At 39.7% G+C, this 16,438-nt stretch overlaps 1 protein-coding gene across 1 annotated transcript in view; it reads left to right on the forward strand.

Annotated features, from left to right (window-relative positions):
• TMEM123 (transmembrane protein 123) overlaps positions 1–16,438 on the forward strand; it is an 80,111-nt gene that overhangs the window by 59,487 nt on the left and 4,186 nt on the right. Inside the window, exons 3-4 of the mRNA XM_032640682.1 lie at positions 13,748–14,167; positions 15,327–15,480. Coding sequence (XP_032496573.1) covers positions 13,748–14,167; positions 15,327–15,480 — 574 coding nt within the window. The remainder of the gene's footprint in view (positions 1–13,747; positions 14,168–15,326; positions 15,481–16,438) is intronic.

The raw sequence follows: 16,438 nt of genomic DNA on the forward strand, positions 1-16,438 counted from the left end.
TTTCCTTTCCCATGTTTGGAACGTTTTCAACTATAATCTCTTCAAATATTTTCTCGGGTCCTTTCTCTCTTCTCCTTCTGGGACCCCTATAATGTGAATGTTCTTGCGTTTACTGTTGTCCCAGAGGTCTCTTAGGCTGTCTTCATTTCTTTTCATTCTTTTTTCTTTATTCTGTTCCGCAGCAGTGAATTCCACCATTCTTTCTTCCAGGTCACTTATCCATTCTTCTGCCTCAGTTATTCTGCTCTTGATTCCTTCTAGTATAGTTTTCATTTCAGTTATTTTATTGTTCATTTCAGTTTGTTTGTTCTTTATTCTTCTAGGTCTTTGTTAAACATTTCTTGCATCTTCTCTATCTTTGCCTCCATTCTTTTTCCGAGGTCCTGGATCATCTTCACTATCATTTTTCGGAATTCTTTTTCTGGAAGGTTGCCTCTCTCCACTTCATTTCATTGTTTTTCTGAGGTTTTATCTGTTTCACTATCATTATTTTCAATTCTTTTTCTGGAAGTTTGCCTATCTCCACTTCATTTAGTTGTTTTTCTGCGGTTTTATCTTGTTTCTTCATCTGGTACATAACCCTCTGCCTTTTCATCTTGTCTATCTTTCTGTGAATGTGTTTTTTTTTTTTTCCACAGGCTGCAGGAATGTAGTTATTCTTGATTCTGCTGTCTGCCTTCTGGTGGATGAGGCTATCTTTAGGAGGTTTTGATTACTGATTCAACCTCCCTATTGGTCTGTTCAGATTTTCTGTTTCTTCATGATTCAGTCTTGGAAGGTTTTATGTTTCTAAGAATTTATCTATTTCTCCTAGGTTGTCCAATTTTTTGGCATATAATTGTTCATAGTAGTGTCTGAAAATTCTTTGTATTTCTGTGGTATCTGTTTTGATGTCACCTCTTTCAATTCTGACTTTAGCTGAAAGTTTGTCCATTTGTTGTTTATCTTCTCAAAATGGCAGCTCTTGATTTCATTGATGTTTTCTATTGTCATTTTAGTCTCTATTTCATTTTTCTACTCTGACCTTTGTTATTTTAATTCTTCTACTAACTTTGAGTCTCATTTGTTTTTTTTCTAGTTTCTTTAGTGTAAAGTTACATTGTTTATGTGAGATTTTTCTTGTTTCCTGACGTCAGCATTTATAGCTATGCACTTCCCTGTTAGAATTACTTTTGCTGCATCCCATAAGTTTTGGTATGCTGTATTTACATTTTCATTAGTCTTAAGGTATTTTTTGTTTCCTCTTTGATTTCTTCTTTGACCCATTTGTTCAGTAGCATGTTGTTTAATTTCCACATATTTGTGCATTTTCCAGTTTTCTTCTTGTAATTGAATTCTAGTTTCCTGCCATTGTGGTTGGAAAAGATGCTTGATATTATTTTAGTCTTCTTAACTTTCTTAAGACTTGTCTTCTGGCCTCATATATTATCTATCCTGGAGAATACTCCATGTGCACTTGAGAAGATTGTGCATTCTGTTGCTTCTTGGATGAAATGTTCTGTATATATCTGTCTCTATGTTCTAACATGTCATTTAAGGCCAGTGTTTCCTTATTGATTTTCTGTCTGATCTATCCATTGATGTAAGTGGGGTATTAAAGTCCCTCATTGTTACTGTATTGCTGTCTTTTTCTCCCTGTAGGTCTGTTAATATTTGCTTTATATATTTAGGTGCTCCTATGTTGGGTGCATAAATATTTACAAATATTTTCTTATTTGTTTAACACCTTTATGTGATGCCCTTCTTTGTCTCTTATTAATATCTTTGTTTTAAAGTTTATTTTGTCTGATGTAAGTATAGCTACCCCAGCTTTCTTTTTGTTTCCGTTTGCAGGGAATATATTTCTCTATCCCCTCTCTTTCAGTCTCTGTGTCCTTGTATCTGAAGTGAGTCTCCTGTAGGCAACATATAGATGGGTGGGTTTTTTTAATCCACTCTGTATCTTTCAATGGGAAAATTTAGACCATTGACATTTAAAGTAATTGTTGATAGGTATGGACTTACTTCCATTTTGTTAATTGTTTTCTGGCTGTTTTGCAGGTCCTGTATTCCTTTCTTCTTCTCTTGTTGTCTTCTTTTGTGGTTTGATGACATACTTTAGTGGTATGCTTAGATTCCTTTATGTTTTGTGTATCTACTAGAGGTCTTTTTCTTTGTGGTTACCTTGAAGCTTACATATAAGAACTTATTTATAACAGTCTGTGTTAAGCTGGTAACAAATATAAATAGGTTCTAAAGCTCTACAGTTTTGCTCTCCCCACCCCCACGTTTTATGTTTTTGATGTCACATTTACATCTTTTTATCCTGTGTATTCTTCAACTAATTATTATAATTATAGTTATTTTTATTAGTTTTGTGTTTTAATCTCCATACTAGCTCTATAAGTGATCAATCTACCACCTTTACATTAGATTATTCTGAATTTTACCTTTATCGCTGATACTTATTCTTTAATATGTTCTCTATTACTGATTAGCACCTTCTTGTTTCAGCTTAAAGAAGTCCCTTTAACATTTCTTATAAGGCCAGTTTAGTGGTGAACTCCTTTAGCTTTTGCTTTTCTGGAAAAACTCTTGATCTCTCCTTCAATTCTGAATGATAACTGCCAGATTGAGTATTCTTGGTTGACAGTTTTTCCTCTAAGCACTTTGAATATATTGTGCCACTCCCTCTGGCCTGCAAAGTTTCTGCTGAAAAATCTGTTGGTTTTATGAGGATTCCCTTATATGGAATAGGTTGGGGGGTTTTCTTGCTGCCTTTAAGATTTTCTCCTTGTCTTTATCTTTTGACACATTAATTATAATGTGTCTTTGTGTGGGTCTCTCTGGGTTCATCTTATTTGGAACTCTCTGGATTTCCTGGATCTGGATATCAGTCCCTACCCAGGTTGGGGAACTTTTCAGCCATTATTTTCTTTCAATAAATTTTCTGCCCCTTTCTCTCTTATTTTCCTGGGACCCCTATAATGCAAATGTTGGTCTGCTTGATGTTGTCTTGTAAGTCCCTCAAAGTATCTTCACTTTTTTTTCCACTCTGTTTCCTTTTTGCTGCTTTGATAGGGAGAGTTCCACTGTCCTGTCCTTGAGTTCACTGATCCTTTCTCCTGCTTTATCTAGTCTACTCTTGAGCCCCTTTAGTGTATTTTTCAGTTATTATATTCTTCAGCTCTGTGACTTCTTTTGATACTTTCTTATATTTTCCCTTTGTTGAAGTTCTGACTCTATTCATCCATTCTTCTCCCAAATTCAGTGAGAATCTTTATGACAGTTATTTTGAACTCTTTATCAGGTAAATTACTTATCTTTGTTTTATTAAAGTCTTTTTCTGATGTTTTATCTTGTTCTTTCCTGTGGAACATATTTCTCTGTTTCTTCATTTTCCTTGATTCTCTGCATTGGTTTCTATGCATTAGATGAAAGAGCCACCTTGCCCAGACTTGAAGGAGTGAGTCCATGCAGGAGATGAACCTTATTGTTCAATCCTGCCCTAGCTCTTGGTTGTCTCTCAAACTTTTTTGATTGTTAAGTAGTCTATTTTGTTCTTAATGGATGCTAGTAGCTGAGAGTATGCCAAGACCTGTCAGTGTAGGAGAGGATCTCAGTCAGCACCTAGACTAAACCTGATTGGAAGCTAAACCCTCAGGTAAGAGCTTTCAAAGTATGCAAATATATACAGTTCTCTGGGACCACAAACATAAGTCCCACTGGCAGCTAGAGCCAGGTGATCTGGAGGTGTCCCCTGGGCAGCATCACAAAATTGGTACCTCAGAAAAATGGACAGCCTCCTTTCCAGAAGATCCCAGAGACCTGGAATGAGGCAAAGATGGTGTCCCCTGGCTTCCATTCCCGAGAGCGCCTTTGTAGGCCTCTAAAAGTGTGCCAAACCCTAAGCCTGCCCCTCAGGCCAAAGCTCCTGGACAAGCAAGAAGGCCTCTCTCTCAGAAAGATCTGCTATCTGCACAGTTCTCTGGGGATGGTAGCCAGCCAGGAACTACCTTTGCATTTGTTACAGTCCCGTGGGACCTAGGAACACAAGCCCCCCTGGCCTCCAGAGCCAGGCAATCAAGTGCATCCCCTGGCGGTGTGTGGGGGGGGGGGAGGGGCAGCCACAAAAAACAGAGCACCAGACACATATACAAGTCCACTCCAGGATACACTGGTGCTCTGGAGTGTGGCAGAGGGAGAAAATGAAGATAGCACCCACCCCCCAGGTCTCTGGAAAGGATTGCGATCAGCCCTTAGATGTGTGTTTAATTAGAAGCCTGTCCCTCAGGCCTAGCTGATAAGATAATAGGCCTCTTTCACAGAAAGGCTGAGCTCCTGGGTCTGTTGCCTCTTGCTGTACCCTGGGGAGTGGTAGCTGGTTGAGAGCTCTTTCTCTGTTGGTTGCAGTCCTATGGAACTTATGAGCATATACCCTACTGACCAGAGCCAGTCATTCTAAAGGTCTCCCCTGGCAGCAACCACAAAAATTGGGGCACCAGAGATGGGCATAGGCTCCTTAGACATGTGTTAGATTAGATTCCTTCTGCTCATACCAAACTTTAAGATTAGCAAATGAGCCTCTTTCACATAAAGTCTGGGTGCCTCTCAATTGACTGCCTCTGAGCTGGTCCTTGGGGTGGGGTGAGTCTGAAGATGAGTGCCCTTTAAGAGCCATTTCTCAGTTGGCTATGGCCTTGGGGGTCTCAAGGACATGGCCCCATTGGTTTTCAAAGCTTAGAGGGCTCACCTCTCAGGTGCAGGTCTTAAAAGTCGGGTACCTGATGTGGGGTTCAAACCTTTCACTCCTCAGGGAGAAGCTACGGGTTTTGAGTTCCCTTCTGATTGTGTGTCACTGCAGCAGGTTGGGGGCAGGAGCGGGTTGCAGAGTTTATGGCGAGATTGTGTCAGCCTCTCCTTCCTGCCTCAGTGTTGGTTTTTTTCTCATCTGCCCGATGTGTAGGAGTCACTCAGCCAGTTTTGGGGTGTCTTTTTTCCCAGAGGAAATTGTTGTGTAATTGGCTGTAGATTCAGTGTGTCTATGGGAAGTGGTGAGTTTAGGATCTTCCCGTGTCATCATCGTGAACCAGTACCACTCATCACCTTTTCTCTGATTAGTAATTGTATAGTATATTTCTTTCCTATACCTTCACTTTCGATACTTTTCAGCTTTTTGGAATCTTAGTTTTAAGATATATTGCTTATGAACAGTTCATAGTTTTGCTATCCAGTTGATAATCTTTGTCTTTTACGTGGCCTGTTTTGTACATTTAATATAACTTCAGTGTAATTTCTGGACTGGGCCAGGAGCAGTAATAGGGTTTCACCGGGTAAAGAATGGGTGGGAAGCATCCCAGGCAGAGGAAGTACTATAACAAAGCAACAGAAGTAAATCAACCGCATAGGGAAAGCTGAGTAAATCTGCTGGGGCGGAAAAGAGTAGCAGAAGATTAGGCAGCAGAGGAGACCGTGGCCTTGTCATCATGGCGAAGGGATCGCTTTTGGCCTCTTCCCTCCTTGCATAGTGTGGAGCACATGCTAGAAGTGATCGAGTTCTTCCAAAACTGTGCCTGGCACTTACGTAGAGTAAAATGAAAATGCAAGATGTAGGTCTTGCAATTAATAACCAACTAGTTCGATTTAAAAGGTAAGATAATACAATTAAGAGTCCAGAAAAATGTAAAATAAGGAGATAAATAATAAAGTTAAAAATAAAGGAGTACCTGAGAAGGATTGCATCTTTCTTGTTTCTGCAGAGCCTCCTAGCATTGTTCTTGGCGCTGAGTAGGTACTGGGTTGGCCAAAAAGTTCATTCCAGTTTTTCTGTGACGTCTTAGGGGAAAACCTGAATGAATTTTTGGCCAGCCCAATAATACTCAGTGCTGGGAGGAGTGGGAAGCCAGGCTGACTGGAATGTGTTGGGGAAGAATAGCAGATAGAGTGAATTCTTTGGAGATTGCCAGGATGAGAGGCTGGGAAGGTTTGGAGCAGGAACAGAGGAAAAATAATATCAGCTTGCCTGATGCCCTTGTGAATGTGATTCTTGCCTTATTTATTTTTAATTAGCTAGGGTTACAAATTGTGGGCTGGGTCTGTGGTAATGAAATAGAATGGGAAAGACCTATGGCAATATCATAACAAAGCCTGGATATTGTCTACACAGCCCTGGCCAGCTCAGCCTTGGCTGAGTTGGGTTCTGACTGCCTTGAAAAGCCAAGTTTCTTTTCTGACCCTCTCTTGCTCATCTGCTTTCTGTACAGCTCTGGGAATGCACAGGACCGCCCTTTGGAATGAATTTCCTTAAACAAACCTGGACTGTGTCACAATTGTTAGTTCTCACTGTCCGTAAGGCAGATAATTGCCTTGACTGAAAATGCCTCTTTCAGCTCCTGCCAGAGTTTATATTAAAAGATTTAGGTAGAGTGATGATAGTGTAATAAAATGTGGGAACAGAATTTATTACAGATGTACTATAACTTATTTAAAACATCGCAGTTGTTATTTTTCTGTGTTCATATATATATATAGAGAGAGAGAGGTTTTTTTTCCTTTTTGGAATTTTAATTTTTGAATTTAGAAGTTTAGGAAAATATATTTGATTTTCAGAAAATGGACAGCTCTTTATGATGATATATTTTTTAAAGCCCAATTTTCTCTTAGATTGTTTTAAATCTAGATTTTTCTTGATTTTTTTAAAAGATAACTTTTTAAGATTTTTTTTCTAATCTATATTTTTCAGTTCTGTGGATTTTTGGTCCTCAGGTAATTTGAATTCAAGGAGAATTTTCATAATGTACAATGAGGAAAGGCCCCTTTGCTTTCTAAATAATGAGCACTTCTGGGATTACACTGATACTTAGATTCTCCATAGCAGGGGTCCCCAACCCCCAGGCCACAGACCAGTACCAGTCTGTGGCCTGTTAGGAACTGGGCCGCACAGCAGGGGGTGAGCGGCGGGCGAGTGACCGAAGCTTCATCTGTATTTACAGCCGCTCCCCATTGCTTGCATTACCACCTGAGCTCCGCCTCCTGTCAGGTCAGCGGCAGCATTCGATTCTCATAGGAGCTCGAACCCTACTGTGAACTGTGCACGTGAGGGATCTAGGCTGCACACTCCTTATGAGACTCTAATCCCTGATGATCTGGCTGGGGAGTGGCTGCAGATACAGATTATCATTAGCAGAGAAGTTTGACTGCACAGAGATCATAATAAATCATTTGCTTGCAGACTCATATCAAAACCTTATCAGCAGACTTCCCTGGTGGTACAGTGGTTAAGAATCTGCCTGCCAATGCAGGGGACATGAGTTTGATCCCTGATCAGGGAAGTTCCCACATGCCATGGAGCAACTGAGCCCATGCACCACAACTACTGAAGCCCGCGCACCTAGAGCCCGTGCTCCACAACAAAGAGAGGCTACCACAATGAGAAGCCCGCACACCACAACGAAAAGTAGCGCCCGCTTGCCGCAACTAGAGAAAGCCCACGCACAGCAATGAGGACCCAATGCAGCCAAAAAATAAATAAATAAATAAAAATTTTAAAAGCCCTATCAGTGAGTGGCAAGTGAAAATGAGCTCAGGGCTCCCACAGATTCTGCATTATGGTGAGTTGTATAATTATTTCATTATATATTACAATGTAATAGTAATAAAAATAAAGTGCATAATAAATGAAATGTGCTTGAATCATCACGAAACCATCCCCACCTCCATCCGTGGAAATCTATGGGAAAGAGGTTTTCAAGGTTCTCAGTGTTTAAAAATATTCCAAGAGACACACACAAGACTAGTACTAGCTGCAGACTGTACTTAGAATCATAGAACCCTCAAAATGACTCTGTGGCACCAAAAATTTATGATCCATGGTCTTAAATAGCTCTGTATTTTTGACAACTATAATAGGAAATGAAAAACTACCACTATCCCATTTTAAAATAACTGAGATTTTTTAAAAAAATGAATGTGAATTTTCAACTCTGGTTTAAGTGTGTATCTGATACCCCAAAGAAAACAAATTGTCACTCTTAACTTTGAAATATTTAGGTTAAAGGACAAAAATGGCACTTAGATAGTTTGGGGCTTAATTAAGGTTATAGGAATAAAGAAAGTTATTTCAACACAACATAGTTATACAAAGACACTTGGAATAAATCCAGACTTTGAAGAGGATGAGTACTTTTACTTGGTACTAGGAAAAAACAGGCTGCTTCATAGTGTCCTTGGTCTTGCTGGAATAAGAAGGTGGCCGGCTGGTGTTAATAGAAAAAGGCCTGGAACATCACTTTTTTCTTCTTGGATATTTATATCAATGAACTGAAAATACCTTTAAGAGCATCCTCTTCGATGTGCTGTTATTCAGATGGCAGTGGTGATAATCATGGAAGTAGATCTGACTGACTACTACTCAGCCTCCTGTAAGGGAACTGTGTCGTGCATCTCTGTAGGAGAGGTATATTCTGTAAAACAAATGCTGAGATACAGAGTAACCATTCATTGAGCAGGTCCTCCGTAGGAGGCACTGTGCTAAGTGCTCAATACAAATTATGTCAGTTATTTCTCCCAAACCCCTGTGATATCCCTTTTTATAGATGAGGAAGGAGACTGAATCTCAGAGAGGTTAAGTAACTTGTCTAAGGTAACCCAGCAAGTAAGTGGCTGAGCTGATCCAGAGCTTGAGCTCGTTCCCACCATGCCTGAAAAATATCACTAGCACTTGGTAAAGAGAAGAGCTCAGTACATGGAAGTGCGAATTCTGTCATAGAAAAATTGTGCTCCAGGGATAGTTCTCTTATTACAGAACAGGAACGGAGTGCTGATTGGACTGTCTTGAATGTTTTTTCAGCAGTGACAAAACATCAACTCATCCCCGTTTGTACTTTCTCTGTCTTGTCCCTTTTGCGCCTGAACATGGCAGTTGCTGGGATGGAGGGTGCATGGGTGCTCTTCCTACAGCCCTTCACTTTGTTTTCCTGTGATTATGTTAGTTGAAACCAAGAACTAGGGTCAAGAAATTCTTATAGCTCTGAAATCTATAGGTGATCTTAGGTTTCATTTAAGAAGTTTTGAGAGTAGTTTGACAAGTACCGAATGACTTAATTCATCTCACAGTGATTAGTTGCAAGGATCTGTGAAAGGAACAAGCTCAGCACAGCCACTGGCGAGTGCTGTGTCTCAGCTGCCTGAAGACACGTTTTGTTAGCAGTGAAAGAACTGTGGTCCTGAGTGCATTAGTTTGCTAGGGCTGCCACACAAACGACCACTAACTAGGTAGTGTAAACAGCAGAGATGTATCATCAGATTGTCGACAGGGTTGCTGCCCCCTGAGAGAGGATCTTTCCTGTGCCTTTCGCCTCGTTTCTGGTGTTTTGCTGGCAATCTTTGGCTTTCCTTGGCCTGTTGGAAGCATCACCGTGATCTGTGCCTTCATCTTCACATGGTGTTCCTCCCGTATGTCTGTCTGCCTCCAAATTTCCCATTTTATAAGGACACCAGGTATTTAAGGCTCATCTTCATAACCTCATTTTAACTTCATTATAATCCTCTGTAAAGACCCTGTCTCCAAAAAAGGTCACATCCTAAACTACTGGGGGTTAGGGCTTCAACATATGAATTTTAGGGGGACATATAACACTAAATAAGTGTTAACAACTGTGTGCCACATACACCCCTTCCCGCAGCTCCACTTACGTTAGCTGAGGTGTTATCCATAGTACGTAGGTCCAGTTTATTGAATGAGTTGTATTTAGTAAGGTGTCTCTCCTTTTCAGAATAATACCAAAATAAATAAAAGTCTACAATGATTGGAATTTCTCCCTCTGCCAGCCTGGGCCTGCTTCGCGTTTGGAACCGACAGTGGGGAATTTGACACTGTCGGCTTCCTTCCTTGCTCTGCCTTTCTCCCCCTCACTTCTCCTGGTTTTTACCCTTCCAGGATCAGGCCTAAAGGGGCTTAAGGGGAAAAGCCAGCTGGGATGTTTTCATCTGACGAAGGTGCCCCCTAGGTGGCGGATGTGGTTCTCTTTGGTAGATTCCGGGGAGACCCTACAGCTGGGGCTTCCCCCTTCAGCTCCCCTGATGCAGTAGGGCCTCCCCTCCAGCTGACCCTCTCACTACACACCCTTGGCCCCTAGCTTTTGGTGTTCCACTTCTCTGCTGGTTATCTTCATCCCTCTGCGCAGAACTCTCTGGGGAGGCTATCTTTTAAGGCAGCCCCATGCTGGCTATGTTTCACGGGGCCTGGTTTGGTTCTTGGGAAACACGCACCTTTGCTGTCAGTGGAAATAAGAGTCTACTCCCAGCGCAGCCTTTTACACTCTGCTGACAGGTAGAGACAGCTCAGCCATAGCCTCTCGCCTTTAGAGTTACTTTTCAGGCTTGAGTCAAATCTTAGTCTTTGTCGCTTCAGGTCCAGGAGATACTGGGCCTGCTCTTCGGGTGATTCCCTCGGCTTAGTTTGAGGTGAGCGGCTGCGTTCTCCTCTTTTCCTCCGTGGGCAGAGGTGGAGGTGGACACAGAGCACACTTGACACTTTCCAGTAACGTACCCTCTTTGGGCCTTTATAACTTGTTTTGTTTTGATTTGATGTTTTTGTACTGTTTTTGATTGAGATATAATTGACGTATAACATTGTATTAGTTTTAGGTGTACAACATAATGATTTATGTATTGCAAAATGATCACAATAAGTAACATCTATCATAATCTATAATAATGTATATAACATACAACACCTATTTCATCATATTTAGTTATAAAATTTTATTTCTTCTGATGAGAACTTTCAAGATTCTCTTCAAAACTTTCAAATATACAATATAGTATTATTAACTGTAGTCATCATGGGCTGTACATTACCTCCCCATGACTTATTTATTTTATAACTAGAAGTTTGTACCTTTTGACCACCTTCACTCATGTCACCCACCCTCCACGCCGTTACAACTTCTGCTTCTCAGAGGCAGGGGGAGACTGGCTAAAACAGCAAAGTCAGATAGGGCTAAACCCTTTCCAAGCCCTGCATGGATGCTCTGTTCTTCTGACGTCTCTGCAGGTACTCACTGAGCCACACTCTGCAGGGCACTGCTCAGTAGCTGAACAGTTAAGGGAGAAGGAAGACACCCAGACGTCCATGGTGGGATGGTCTCATTTGCAGAGGAGCACAAATGACCGTTTACTTATATTACAGGCAAGGGGGTTGAGTCATGGAATGTGAGTTCTGACCTTGAAGAGAGCATCCTTGCATTGCAGTTATCACATTTAAACATCATGAAATACACCTTAACATAAAAATTATTGGCCTGTTTTGTCAATTTATAGAAAATTTTAGCTGCTTAGTGGTTTCTGTAACACATTTGGATTTTCTTAGTGAAGAACTAACCTGTTACAGCTCCCTGTTTTTGCCCATGTTACTTCATACAGTATCTCTGAAGAATATCTTATTATGGCAGGGAGAAGAGAGTAGGCTGTGTGTGTGTGTGGAATCCAAAAGCAGAATTGTGTTCATTGTTTTGCTCTGCAAAGATCATTCTGTTCTAAAGATATGATATAAATGATGGTTCTTTGCTGTATTTAATTTCATTATAATAGAATTCATTCTCTACATTAAAATAATAGGTGATTATTTCAACGCTAAATTATATGTTTATAGAGCATTCAGAATTGAATAATAACAGATTAGTCCAAGTTCATAGCATTCTACTTGAATAATTATGATTTATTCACCTATATAAACAAAAGTACTGATTCCTTTGGTTTTTTTTTTTTTTTTTTTTTTTTGTGGTACACGGGCCTCTCACTGCTGTGGCCTCTTCCGTTAAGGAGCACAGGCTTAGGACGCTCAGGCCCAGCGGGCATGGCTCACGGGCCCAGCTGCTCCGGGGCACGTGGGATCTTCCTGGTCCAGGGCACGAACCCGTGTCCCCCACATCGGCAGGCGGATTCTCAACCACTGCGCCACCAGGGAAGCCCCCTTTGGTCTTTTTTAAAAAATTAGGTAATGCTCAGTGGAAGAGATCACACAGTAAAGACCCAAAGTTCACAAAATGTGATAGGAATTTAAAGAGTAAAAGCAGATGGGCAGATAAGCACTATTAAAACCAGCCTGTAAAATTGAAAATAAATATTTGAATTCTTTGAATAAAAAGTCCAGAATAGGGGCTTCCCTGGTGGCACAGTGGTTGAGAGTCTGCCTGCCGAGGCAGGGGATGCGGGTTCGTGCCCCGGTCCGGGAAGATCCCACATGCCGCGGAGCAGCTGGGCCCGTGAGCCATGGCTGCTGAGCCTGCGCGTCCGGAGCCTGTGCTCTGCACGGGAGAGGCCACAACAGTAAGAGGCCCGCATACCGCAAAAAAAAAGAAAAGAAAAGAAAAGAAAAAGTCCAGAATAATTGTGAAAGGGTGATAATGCATGAAGTAATCACTTTTGGTATGTGACAGCAGCAGTGGTACAGAGAACCTGAAGGCCCTGTGCTGCTGTCACTGGGGAAAAGGAGAAGGCAAGCCTGGTGGGTAATTCTTTCCACTTTAGTTCTTGGCCATAAAGAGTAAAATGGGAGTATATAGGCAACATAACAAACCACTAAACCTGCAAGTAAACTTTGAGACTAGGAAACAAACACAGAAATAAATTACATCCTATTAATAGGGCAAAGAGATTTTTCATTCCTTAAATAGTATATACTAAATTTTAATAACTAAAGTATCTTTAGTTGTAAACATCAGTTAGGTTGTGATGTTACAATGAAGATAGAGTATGAAAGAATATTGTTAAGACGGAAAGGTTTGCTTTTGGTCATAGGGCATTTTGTACATATATAGATATTTAGTATTTATTTTTGGTCATAGTGCTTATTTATTTATTTCCAATTGTTTATTTTAAATTAACACCAATGGTTCTCCTTTACAAAATTGGCTTTTGCTTTTTTTTTTTTTGCGGTGCGCGGGCCTCTCACTGTTGTGGCCTCTGCCGTTGCCGAGCAACAGGCTCCGGATGCGCAGGCTCAGCGGCCATGGCTCACGGGTACAGCCGCTCCGCGGCATGTGGGATCTTCCCGGACCGGGGCACGAACCCGTGTCCCCTGCATCGGCAGGCGGACTCTCAACCACTGCACCACCAGGGAAGCCCGGCTTTTGCATTTTTAAAGGTTTCAGAAATAATTTTAGAAATACCTTCCCAGTGACAGAAAATTATCACCAGTGTGAGATTTCCAACTAGCCACGTTCTGTGATGTTGTTTCACTTCCTAATGCACCATGGGAACTGGTTTTACTCTTAGGAAGAGTATCTTGGTCATGCTCACATCCTACTGGGGGGTTAGAAGCATGCAGCTACTGTTTGTCCTCAAAGCTTTTTGGAAGAATGTGGCAGAGAAACCTTAAAACTTTAAAAACCCTTTTTATATCCATTGGTTTCATAATCCATTCAACTAATATTTGTGACATGAAGCATGGAATATTCAGACACAGATGGTTAAGACACTGTCCCTGTATCGAAAGAACTCAGTCTTCTGGGTTGTTTCTTTTTTTCCCATACGTTCACAAAAATTTCTTACTTTACGTAAGTCCAGGCTTGGTTCCTGTTGAATATTTTACTATACGTTTTATGGCTTCTTGCTGTGTAGTGCAAAGTATTAATAAGCTAAGTATCTTTCACGATGCTGTGTTTGTTAGACCTTTTTCTTTATGTATGACCGCGAAAGTCAGTGAAGTGGGAGTTAATTATCTACGTCATAGCTCTGGCTTTAATGTTTCTTCATATTCTTGCAGCCCCACAGGTACTTTTCAGCCATACAGGTGAATCTTCCAACTTCAATGTGAAACCATCAGAAACTCCAGTTTCCCCAGTCTCAAAGATGACAGCTACCACCTCAAAACCCATAGCAAAACCATCATCAACTGCAGCTGCCTCAGTCTCAAATAACGGGACCGCCACTACCTTGAAAACCATAGCAAAACCATCAACAATTCTAGTTGCTTCAGTCTCAAATAACGGGACAGCCACCACCTCAAAACCCATAGCAACATCTAAAATGATAACACCAGAGGTCTCAACAAATATGACTTCCACCACCTTAAGGTCTACACTCAAAATCACAAGTGTTTCACAAAATATATCCCAGATATCAACATCCACAATGACCACAACTCACAATAGTTCAGTGACGTCTGTTTCTTCATCAGTAACAAGTATGTATAAAAATGGACCTATTTTTCCTGTGCTGAAAAAATTGTTGTTAAAATGCCACATTTACATCATTCCATTCTGTAAAAATGTAGAAATTTAGACAATTATTTCTCATTTCCTAAATGAATTAGTTGTAGAGATCAGGAAGAGTCAGTTGACTTAGTAACTATCTTGTCCCTTTAAAAAAATTAGCTTCCAACTTAACCATGCCAAATCATGACTGTATGAGATCCATCCGTAAATAAATAATTTATCCTAACATGGGATTTTATTTTGCATGGTTTGAAAACTTGTCATACCTTTAACTCTTTGAACCTCATTCTAGAAAGGAATTAGGCAGGCTCAGTCTCCATGATTTCTAAACCTAAATCACGGAGAACTTTGGTTTTAATTTACTTGTGCCATAAAAATATTTTTTAATGGCATTATATATAGTCACATATGTAGTATTAGTCTCAGCACTCTTTATTTTTTTGCATTTGTTTAAAATATAATGCCTGTGAAACCATGAATTCAAAAACCTTAAGATTCTCTTTTAAGTTATCCAAAGTTGAAGTTCTGTTTAAAAGCTAGTGATTACATTTATCAGAACAAATAGCAGACTTCATGGTTTCTTTTGTGTGTTTTTATATACTTCTATTCCAAATAGTTTATTTTTTTTATTACTACAATTTATGTATTGAAATCAACTTTTAATGTCTCAGGGGCTCTTGACTCCATAAAATTAAAAGTTAAAATTCCCAATTTATTCAAAAGGAGAAATTTCAATTAGAAACATTTACTCAAATTGGATCCAGTTTCAAGATTTCAGCTGTTACCCAGACCTGTTTTGTTTAAGGCATGAACTCTTAAGAAAATTCATAAAAGAATTAACCAAATCTTGCTGCCTCTAAGGTTTTGGTAGACCATCCAAGCCCAGTCTCACCTTAAGATCTTGGGGTTGTAGGCACTGGGGATTTAAGGGATGTGTTGGATCAAGTGAAGAAAACTAGAACCAGTCACTAGACACAAAATCATCTGGAGGGCACCTTGATGTGCTTACGATTCCCCCTTGTCCCCAGATCAGCATTCTTACATAGAAATTCAGAATGTTTTAGCTTATTACAATATGTTTAAAAAGCACTAAAGCCTTAATTTTTGTTTCCTTTTGTTTTCTTCTAGTCACAGCAACTATTATTTCTAAGGAAAATAAAGGATCAAAATTTGATACTGGCAGCTTTGTTGGTGGTATTGTATTAACACTGGGAGTTTTATCTTTTCTTTACATTGGATGCAAAATGTATTATTCAAGAAGAGGCATTCGGTATAGAACCATGTAAGTTTTGATTGGCCAGGACTTTTTTATTATTATTAATTCTGTATTTAAATCTCATGACAAAATATCAGAGTAGAGCGAGTGTTCATCTCAGGGATTAATAATTTATAGATTTATGAGTTATATTCCCATTAATCCTCTATGCCCAAAGCAAATTGTTTATGTGCAAGCTTGTGATTATAATTATTTGCAAATGCAAATGGATATACCTATAAAAATGATTGTATTTTATTAGTGTCATACTTTTTTTTTTTTTTTTTACCAGAGACCCAAGTTTAGCCAGTCCTTTTCACTTGCTTATACCTCTAATTGCAAGAAATACCATTATCAGGTCTCCTGAGGCTGTTGACCTAGTGTTACTGACAAACACAAGACATACTAAAATAACATCCTTGATAAAAACGTGATTTTTGCTTTCTGTGACAAAGAAAATAAAGAAATTCTTCTGACAGCCTCATTTTCCCTGATACTGAGTTGTTAGTATAATATACATTATCAGTTCATCTGTAGCAAAACTGTCTTTTCAGGTGAGCTTTATCAACAAGTCCTCAACAACAAACTATGTCATTCTAAAGATCTGATGGTTTTTGGAGGTATCATCTCCCAATTTTTGTTATTCCAACAAAGTCCTTTCGGTTTTTTCTTTTGAGCCTTATATGTACAAGAGCAAATCCATTCTTTTGATTGTTAATGTATATATAAAATAAATACCATAGAATAGATGACCATTATCCAAGATTTGTTTAAGTTGTCATATGCATATGTGTCTCACACAGAGTTTCCATGTCAGAAACACTTGGGAACTACTAACTGAGCAAAGTAAAATAGAATACGTTACTTTACTATAAGAATACTGTAAGCCTTTGATATGTTGATGTACATTATGAATTTTTAGGAGGAGAATATAGTATGAAAATATGTCTCAAATTTTTCATTGAACTAAGAAAACCAGACTTTA

The sequence above is a fragment of the Phocoena sinus genome, chromosome 8 (assembly GCF_008692025.1).
Source record: "Phocoena sinus isolate mPhoSin1 chromosome 8, mPhoSin1.pri, whole genome shotgun sequence".
NCBI classification, from domain to species: domain Eukaryota; kingdom Metazoa; phylum Chordata; class Mammalia; order Artiodactyla; family Phocoenidae; genus Phocoena; species Phocoena sinus.